The sequence below is a fragment of the Pistacia vera genome, unplaced genomic scaffold (assembly GCF_008641045.1).
Source record: "Pistacia vera cultivar Batoury unplaced genomic scaffold, PisVer_v2 Contig342, whole genome shotgun sequence".
NCBI lineage: Eukaryota > Viridiplantae > Streptophyta > Magnoliopsida > Sapindales > Anacardiaceae > Pistacia > Pistacia vera.
Window position 1 is genome coordinate 898,274 of NW_022196160.1, and position 10,458 is coordinate 908,731.

The window sequence follows — 10,458 nt, forward strand, 5'->3', positions numbered from 1 at the left end:
AGTTGGTAAAAATATAGGACCATCAAATCGGCTCCATTTCCCCAGGTGAAGAGAGACTTTGTTTCTGCCATCTTAGTTGATATTATCTTCACATTCGGTTGAAGGTGGAGCGCCCTCTGTTTATGCATTTGTGCTGTTGTTGTACTTGTTGGATTTGTATAATGTATTCCAATTTCTCCAAGTTGGCAAACACTTTGGACAAACAAGACGATACAATATGCAGTTTGTTAACTTCTATGCTCGTGTGCATTATTGAATCTTCTTTCCACCTTAAAAGAAGAGGGAATTCGAAGCTTTTAGATTGAAAGCCTATGTTCTCAATAAAAGCTTAAAACAGACATGACCAACTGGATATGATTTTATACAAAACACCTTATGATTGGGATACCAAATATTTTCCATCTTCATTCTTAAATCCTAAGTAAAGGCTTCTATCCTCATAGAGACACCTAAGTATCCTCCATTCCGTATTCACCTAAACAGTAAACGGTGAAATCAAGAAACATAAGCAAAAAAAAAAAAAAAAAGACGTTTCACGTCAAAACAAAGCAAGTGCAAGAACTTGTATCAACTTATTAAGATGGCAATTAAACAAATCAAATTGATGTTCAATCTCATATTCAACCCAAAATTCGAGGCTTCTCTTGCTCCATAGAAAATACAAATCAATATGTCAAAATGACGGCATCTTTGAGCTTGGAACCAAAATTATAATGAAAAAAAATGAGAATTCCCAAGTAAACTCATTGATACACCATTATAACAACAATCTCAAGTAACTTAGGCAGTGTAAAAAAACAAACCCATACAGCCAAAGTCCTTTTCCCCTCAAGAGTGTTCCAAAACCCTGGAGGCCATAACAGAGCTCAAGTAAACACTCCATGTACACCAACTCCGTTTCTAAGTTCGTACAAAAACCTATGCTGTCCACCACAGATACAAATATGTACCACATCATAACACCACAATCTCTCCACTCTTGGCACGTGGCAATCTTCTTGTCGCCTGCATAATTGTAACTTGACACATGGCCTACTAGAAAGGCAGCACGATAGAAATCCCAAACTAGAACACAATGCCATTAACTTGCATCCTTAGCAATTCAGCCTAACAAATCTTTGAACAAGTTGGGGTTTTGACTGGTTGGGGTCACACCCATCTGCCTCACAAGAGCATCCTTTTCCAATGCATCTTTGGTGTTTGGACCTTTACTAAATTGTGTCGACTGTGTTGTTGCAGTTCCTTCATGAGCATTTTTGATAGTTGGATTTGACAACCCAGATAAGAGATTGACATCAACACCACTTCCATTCCCACTCCCACTCCCAGCTGTCTCCAAACATAGTCCCATAATCTCAGGTGCTTTGTCAGTACCTGCTGCATTGTGATTCACACTTGAAGTAACTTGGTTTGAGTCAAGCAGCCCTTCCAACTGCTTAAATGGATCATAGGATTGTGCACTACTAGGAACTGTTGGATCGCCCAAGTCGAGCAAGTCTGGTTGTGGTTGAGCAACTGTTTTCTCTGCTGCACTTCTATCCGATCCTTTTGACACCTGAGGCTTCTCTGCAACATGGCTGCCTGCCTTGCCAGTCTTATGCCCAGTTGTAGACATTCGCCTTTCAGTTTTTGATGAACCACCAAACAGTGACGCAGCAAGCTTCTGCTTCTCTGGAGAAATTTCAACTTCTGCTTTCCTGGAATCATATGAGGTGTCACGTGCCCTTGTGCTTACAGTGCCTGCTGCATCTACTACTTTTGTGACACCATTCACTGATTTCTCAGGAACAGAATTTGAGGTTGAAGTTTCAGAAGAGGAGTAAGTAGGCCTACCCCACTTCTTTTGGACCCCATCAAGTCGTAACCTGAGATCCAAAGGATCTGAACTGGATACAGATGGAAGAGATGCTACTTTCTGGGTTTCCCTAGGATAGGATGGCTCAGGCACTGGAACAAGTTCAGTAGATGATGCAAGGGAAACTGGAGGAATCCTTGATGACACAGTTGGCTTTGGAAGCTCATATGCCTCAAACCGAAGACCATGCATTGAAGATTCCTGGTGCTCTTGGGTTCTAAAATTGCTGATAGTCGACATCCCAGAACGTTCATTCTCTGGAATATAGAGCTGAGCCCCTTTCTCCAGAGCCTGTTGTACATAGCCACTGAGGAATGAGAGATTTTTATCAATCTGCAAGAAAAAAATAAAAATAAAAGATATTACCATTCAGATAAAATTATGGCAAGAATTTGAGAACAATGTCAATCAGGTGCAACATGAACATGAAGATTGATTAAAACCTAAACATAGAATTCAGTGCTTCATTTATTCTCTGTAAATACATCCAAAATATTCGTGCTCTTCCAAGCACAGTAGATTCTCACAAACATATTTCCAAGATGAAAACCAGTCATGCAATTAACAAGACCACGATGCATACAGTCCATAATATTTGAAGTAAATTTAGCAAAAAATAAAATTGATCTACAGCAATAACATTAAGAGAGAACCCAATATTATAAAAAGACAACAAACTACAACAACTGAGAACAGTAGCCTAATAAAGAAAACTATATTTCAGTAGAGGACAACCATGACGCAGAAATACTGAGTATCAACACCTAGTCTATGAATCTTGGCACCACCCTACAGGTGGAGAAACATATTTGCAGAATAAGAAAACGTATATAAAGCCACATACTTATATACAAGAAAATTAAAACAGATGAACAAATTCAGTAACTATATCTGACCTCAATATCTTCACAACTTGCATCTGAGGGCATTATAATCTCAACAGCATGAACATCCAAGCCAATGACAGCTTGGAGTTCGTATGCGCGTTGCTGCAAGTCTGTTGAGTGTGAAGCTGATAATTCCTCAATCAAAGACTGACACTGTAGCACACGAAAGAGTTACTACAGTATCAACAATGAAAAATCCATTAATGCAGACAGGACATTGATATTAATACCCATAAATAAAAGCAAGGAAAACTATAATCACTAAATATGGGAATCATTAATATCAAGTTAAATTTCTACAATAACAGGAAAGTATACCAAAATTTAGATAAAGACATTTGATTTCTGATTAACTGGGGAGAGAGATTCAATTTCTGATATAATAAAAAAGAAAAAGAGAGTTCATTTCATGTCTTGTAACTTTGTAAAACATCAACTCCTATTAGATATTCTGACACTCTTAAGGGTGATTTTAGGTGGAATTGTACTAAAACTGATATTTGATAAATTTATCTTTTATTAAGTTAAATGAGAATATTTAATACATTTTCATTTCAGGCTAAAGCCATCCACACGATAAGACTCCCAGAACATCATGGTGTTAGAAGGTATTAAAAGCATCATGATAAGAATGGCACAATTTAGCTGCTGTGGTTTCTTACTAACTACAGGTTCACAATAATGGTTTACCGTCTACCAGCAAAAGTACGTTGTTCTTTTGAATCCTTTATTAGGCTTCTCAAAGCCTTCACACATTAATGCATACACAATTCCTATATCTTTTAAGAAATTACATCAAATTTTGTGCAAAATGGTTAAGCATAGGTAACACGATTCTGCCCTCAACACATAATATTTCTTAGAAGTGTTGGTTACCTTTAACTGGCATGATTGTGTTGGAAGATGTGATGGTAAATAAACATGAAAAGTATGTTGACATTTCAAGTGGATAAAATTATGGACAAGGAATATATATATATATAGAGAGAGAGACAGAGAGACAGAGAGACAGAGAGACAGAGAGACAGAGAGACAGAGAGACTATAAAGGGAATATAGAGGAAGTACTGTATTCCTTGTACTAATTCCAATGTCATGCAAATACTTCATTAATTATTGTCAAACAAACTTGTCTACCGTAATGCGCTTGCAGATGATCAATTCCTGTAATATGTTGCAGGCTCAAGCAATACTCATGTATTCCAGAAATTAAATTCAACAACAAATATCAACAGAAGGATTCATGGTTCAGAAGTATTCAAATACAGTAACTCTACCAAATGTGGAAATCAAATAAAATAGCTAAGCAAGAAAACCTACCTCTGGTAGCATATCCACTTTCCTCCCAGCAGCTAATTCGAATGCATATATTTTCATTAGTGCTGTAACGGCATAGGCCTTCAAGATAAGCAAAAGGTTATTGCAAATTCAAGAACTTGAGAGCAGAAAGATGCACACACACACATGACTAAAATGAGAATTTCATCTCTATTGCTTATATTTCTTTCAACAATGTATCATCCAGAAGCAGTTAACAATCTGTTAAGTATCAACATAGACATATGCAAGCAACCAGAACTGGCATCAAGATTAGGAAAAACAGAGTCAACAAAAAATCTTCAAAAACTGTCATCCATAAGCAGATAATTAATCAACAATTGGAACAAAGTATGAACAAAAGATGGATAGTAACTTTCTGACAATACACCAGAGATTGCCGAGTGCTTTTTCGAGATAATATCATCCATCAGGGAGATAATGTCAGAGATTTTATTTAAGACCTACTAATTGAATTGACACAATTGGATGAGATAAAGACAGTTTTTTGAAACCAGAAAGCGGCTGTAAATTGAAAATAATTCTTCACAACTACAATCCATAATAAACCAAACTAAGAAAACCAAGCACCGAGCATTTAAGTAAGAGTGCAGATCCAGACCATTTACATTGAGACAACTTTCACAGTGATATACATACCAGACAGGACATAAAAAAAATGACCATGTAAGAAAAACTAATGCATCATTTTCCTATGACCTTGGTTACAGCCCCTGAACAAAACCTAAAATGCATGTCAAATTGCATATTAGATGTATTTGAGATATATGTCTAAGCATGCAAGAACAATGCATTTGAATACAAAAGTTTTCATAAAAAAGTTTCCCAATTTCTACAATTCAACTAAACTTCCACACAGAGCAGAGAAACATTTCAAATGCGAAAAATAGCCAAGGGACACCTTGAAAGCCACATAATATTATTGCCATCATACATGAAGCTCAGAAGCAATTACAAGATTTAAAGATGAAACTCAGATCGCAGAATTACAATGAACCAGGCACCAGATATACAATGTTACCATCACAAAAAGTTCCAAGAAAATAGTGATACCTTAACAGTTTCGTCATTTGAATATGCCTCTGCAACATCACATAATTTTCCAGTAATGTAGGAAGCAGAAAACTTTCCATCCGCGGTGCCATACTCCCCTAAGACCCAGCAAATGACCTGCAACCAAAACCAACAATTAAGAAACCTAACATTGACAGCCTATCTGGAATATAAATCGAAGAAAAGGAAAGCTATATGGGACAGCACGTACTTGAAGAAATACTGAAGGAAGCTTTGGCTCTCCAATAATCCGCAAATACGATTCCACCTACTCACAAAAAATAAATAAATAAATTCAAGTAGCTGAAGATGACAACCAGAAGAACTGCAAAACTAGAGAATAGATGCTATTGATCCATCCATCCATGAAAATCAAGCTTTTATCAAGATACCTTGGAATCTAATTAAAAGATGCAATAAAACTGTTTAAATTACAATAAAAACTCCTCTAGTGACAGTCTTTTAGAGCAAAACATTTGTAATGAAATGGTAAGGCATCAACTATGCAAAAATTTAAAAAAAAAAAACTGGACCATTCTCTTGCATATTCTGTAAGTTATTCAAATCAATAGGATAATCAGTTCTTCTGGTTTTGAGATAATTTGCCACCATTAGGTTAGTTACCTATTTAAATGGCATCTCTAAAATCCCAACAGATCAAAATACATGTAGAAAAATTTGCTGTTTCAATATTCTGGAGTTCAAAGCATTAGATGCTCATTAATTTCAGATTACAAATATTGATATTCCATAATGATTTTCCTTTTTGGAAGGTTGGCTGTATTAAATTTTCAATAATGACAATTGTCCTAGAAGAAATCATAATTGTGTGCATGGTTCATTGTACATCATACTAAATCCTAAATTATAGCTGCAACATGCTTATTTTGTGAATGAAATTTTGACATTTATGCGCCCCTTTTATGCATGCTTAAAACAAAATGTTTCGTAATTTGAATTTTCCAAAGCTATTTAATCAGATATGCAAATAATGTATGTGCATGAAAATGCAAGCAAGGAAACGTACAGCAGATGATCTTAGCTGACTATCTGCATTATCATCATCCTCCCCAAATCCTTCAGCTATCAACCGCATCAAGTTATGTGCCACTTTGATATTCACCAGGTCTCCAGCGTGCTCGAAGACCTTATTCATGGTCTGTATAGTAAACACGTAAAGCATGATAACAGTAAATTAGTATTGCGACCAAAAAGAATGAAATTAAACAAGCAATCTCGAGAAAAAGGCAACATAGCAGATACCTGGATAAACCAGTGGTTACTTGGTGCAAACTGCTCGGCTAGTTCAACACACCGAGATGCTATTTCGGTTTTGTAATGATTATCATTAATGCTAATCATGTAATCAATCATGCGGTCAACAATCACTTCCACATTGGAGGACTTTGTCATTTTATACAGTAGTTCAAAGGTTTTTCGCTTTAGAGTATCATCTGGGTCCTGTGACATGCACAAGAAAGTTTAAAAGGGCACCATATATTACAAAAATTGGCAAGATAAACCATAAAGATAAGTACAAAGAGGGTCCTAGCTAGTTCAATGCTTCGAATACAATTTCCCAGACCAAAAGCACGCATAAAATTAAACATGACTTCTTCATTATGCATTTCCAGTATTTCCAATTAGTAATTCATGACGACAAAATAAATAATGCAACATACAGTGGTGCATTTCATTGGTAAATATTCTGGTACTTGATAGTCCCACTTGCTTTACAGTTTTATAAAGCTGATAAAACACCTAAATATGGAGAACATTAAAATTTTGTATCCCACCCTCGCCATAATGATGACAAATATCATACTCAAACTACTTCATCTAATGCAACTCTCCAGCAACATAGCACAAGAGCATTTCCAACACGTAATATACACTCAAATAAATACACTTCAGTGCAATCTATTTATGCAAAGCCTACAAATAATTTCTCCCACACACCCCTTTCCCTTAATCAAGAGGCTTGAGGAATCTCTTTTTCTTCTCCAGCTTTAATCTCCATTTCTTCACCATGTTAAAAGGAAAAATAAAATAAGCGATAGTAAAAACAACTACACAGTCTGATTTTCATTCTGAAAGAAAGAGAGAAGAACCTAGCTACTCCAAGAAAAGTCATGTGATAAAGACTATATAACAATAGAAAATCATAAACAGTTTGCATATCAACATATAACATTTACATTCACCATGAGCTGAAACTAAATGGGTTGCCATTACAGCTACATCAACAAACTTGAATTCAGTAAATAATAGAGGGCAAGTAAAGGAAAAGAATACAGACCATTAACAATTCCAACAGCATTATGGACCCTAAACAACATTTATCTGTAAAGCATCTGAAAAATATTCCCTCTCACCTCTAGGCAATCAATGACAGCCAGCTGGTGTTGTTCAGCAATCTCTGGGCTAGTCTTTATTAGACGACCAAGTGCATCAATCCCCATGTATTTTAAATTATGACTATCACTCTGCCAACAATTAAGAGTGTCATAATGGGAGTAATCAAATAGAAGCCAAAACAATCTGAGATATCATCAATGCACAAAACTATTTGAGCAAACCTTTAAAAATCTGGCGATAACATCTGCTGCAGATTCTAATAGCTTGGGATTTGGATATATAGAAGAAACACAACATATGCACTCATACAGAACAGCATTTCCTATATTACTGGATGAATCACACTTCCTGAATATGTCACCTACAACAGTATACATATTCTCGCTTGCTTGCTTGTCACCACTACCCAGCAATGCCAGAATTTTCAGCAACCTGATCTGTATTATCAAACTAAGATTTAAATTAACCACATCTCCATAAAAAGAATGGTATATGAGAAAACATAGTCAAAAAAGAACATCACTATAGATTCAAATAAGACCAAGTGATATTATTAAGCTTATAAAGAAACAATATTGAAAATAAAATTGATTCATACATTAACAGAAGTAAATTAGGTCAAATGTAAAATGAAAAACGAGTTATAAGGACTCCTTATACCTCAATGATCATTCACTGAAGGTGTCTCAGGACAACTCCAGAAACTTAACTTCCACAACATGATTTAAATAGCACCTAACTGTAAAAATCTATTATAACAAATGTGCGGGAGAAAATGCTTTGAAAGGTTGATGTAAAATAAGAAGCCGAAACATAAAAATATCCATTGTTATGGTAACCAAAACAATAATGATATGGTAATTATGTCTTTTCTAACCTAGATAAGATTCAAAGCTTAATAAAATCTCAAAGCTTGCTCCTACAATTAATCATTTGTCATAAAGATTGAAAAGATGACTTATTGTACAAACAATCACACACTATAGTGTCCAACTTCCCTTATCACAAGTAAAAAGAAATGAATAGGGAAAATTACACAACATACCTGAATGAACGGGGCAGGCATCTGATGGTAATCATAACTCTTAGGCAATCTACGTTCTGCTACTTGCTTAAGAATACTTACAAAGCTGATCACTAAGTCCTTATAAGAATTGACATCTATTGTAATAAGATCAAAAAGAGGGCAAAGTGTTGCACCCATGACCCCAGGATCATTATCACAAAGTTTCTGCAATAAAGAAGACCGTATTATTATAACATGAGAAAATTCATACAAAACATGAGAAAAGAAAACAAAAATTACTATGAAGGTTCAACTCTACATAAAAAAAACTCCAAAAGGAGAAAAATAGCAACATAATAATATACTCACAAGTCCTTACATGATCAAGTCATTGGTAGAACTGATTGGAATATTCTATTAATTGACAACAGAGTTAGTTATTTGCTATTATCATTATAACCTAAAAAATATGACAATGACAAAAAAATCACTATGAGCAGCAATAAAAATAACTTGTAGTGTACCTCCATTAGTCACCAATTCATTGTAAAATCAGTGATTTGTAATCACAATACTCAAATATGTCAAATCAACTAAATTTAAGTTATTAATCAAATATCAGCAGACAGTGTTCCACTTTTCAATCTATTGTCAAGAACAAACACTAACTAAATAGATAGTCATTCAAATTTCTCAATAGTCCGTTCAGAATAATTCTTGCCTGAAAGAACAGTTATCCAAACAAACTTTAATTTTAATTATTTTTTTATGATAGATTAATTCAAACCCATGATACAATACAAATACTGAAAAAATCAGTCCTGTAATGAGTGTCATGCAGCTCAACACTGATGTTATCCAATTAGTTTGATATCTCATAAACGGCTGCTTCCAATTAGTAGGATCACGATTACAATGCTAAAAACTGAAATAACCCAACACAACCAAAACATCTTAAATAGCACATGCACAAAATAATTCATGAGCAATTCTTAAAGTCATACACTATTATTCAACAACAAACATTTAACTCACATTCCACCCCTGGGTTTAAACTACCATCCTATCAGTCAGCAAAACAAACCTTCCGAAAATTAGAAACAAGATGCTGAACGGAAGACGCCGACTTCTGATAAAACCGATGAAGCGCCATGATCGCCTTCTTCCTAACGGCTTCCTTCGAATGCCCCAACAAATCCACCACCTGCGGCAGAACCGCGGGAATCGTTTCCTCATTTATCAACTTACAAACCGCATTCAACGCGGCACAAACCACCAAATAATTATCCGACTTCAAATCCTTCTGAATCGTATTAACAATCAAGATAATTAAATCATGATCCTCATTCAAAAACAATGTAACAGCCAAGTAACCAGTCCGTTTGAGCACCAAATTATCATCGTGCGTCATCTTAACGGCGTGAATGTACCCAAACGACGCGTCGTGGCCGAGCATTTCGATATATACGAGACGGATAATGAACTCTTTCATCTTCCGTTTAGGGACGTCAGGCTCCGAGATTCGGCGCTTTAGGGTTTCGATCTCGTTGAGCACAATTCTGTCTTCTTCGGCCTTAGATCGGGCCTCACCAAGGGATTTCACGAGGTCGAGGAACTCTTTGGATTGCCCGAACCCGCCTTGGGAGCCCATTGCGAGCTCCCGGCCGATCGTTTTTAATTGCTCCAGTTTGGTTTAATCCGATCGTTTAAATTTGATTGAAATGAAATCAACACTCTGACTAATCAGAGTGAAATTGGGGGGAGAGTTGAGGGTTTCAGTTTGAGAGGGTTAGATCTGGAACGTACATGAAAACATGTGTATGTGTTCGTGAGAGATTTCTGTTTCTGCACGCTTGATAATTTGTGCATCAAGGAAGAAGACAAACGTTACTGCAGTGCTGTTAAAAAGTGCTTTTTAAATAAGTGCTTTTTATTATTATAGTTTTGAGTTTATATTTTAGC

The 10,458-nt window shown here is 35.7% G+C and overlaps 1 protein-coding gene across 1 annotated transcript; it reads right to left on the reverse strand.

Moving 5' to 3' along the window:
• Positions 1-587: 587 nt before the first annotated feature.
• Positions 588-10,386, reverse strand: LOC116138552 (AP-4 complex subunit epsilon). Its single transcript, XM_031424262.1, has 11 exons — positions 9,581-10,386; positions 8,536-8,721; positions 7,712-7,927; positions 7,508-7,618; positions 6,396-6,593; positions 6,160-6,291; positions 5,344-5,400; positions 5,133-5,249; positions 4,062-4,139; positions 2,752-2,895; positions 588-2,188 (listed from the first exon to the last, which is right to left on the reverse strand). The coding sequence occupies exons 1-11, from the start codon at positions 10,145-10,147 to the stop codon at positions 1,103-1,105; spliced, it is 2,892 nt and encodes a 963-aa protein (XP_031280122.1). The 5' UTR covers positions 10,148-10,386; the 3' UTR covers positions 588-1,102.
• Positions 10,387-10,458: the final 72 nt, after the last annotated feature.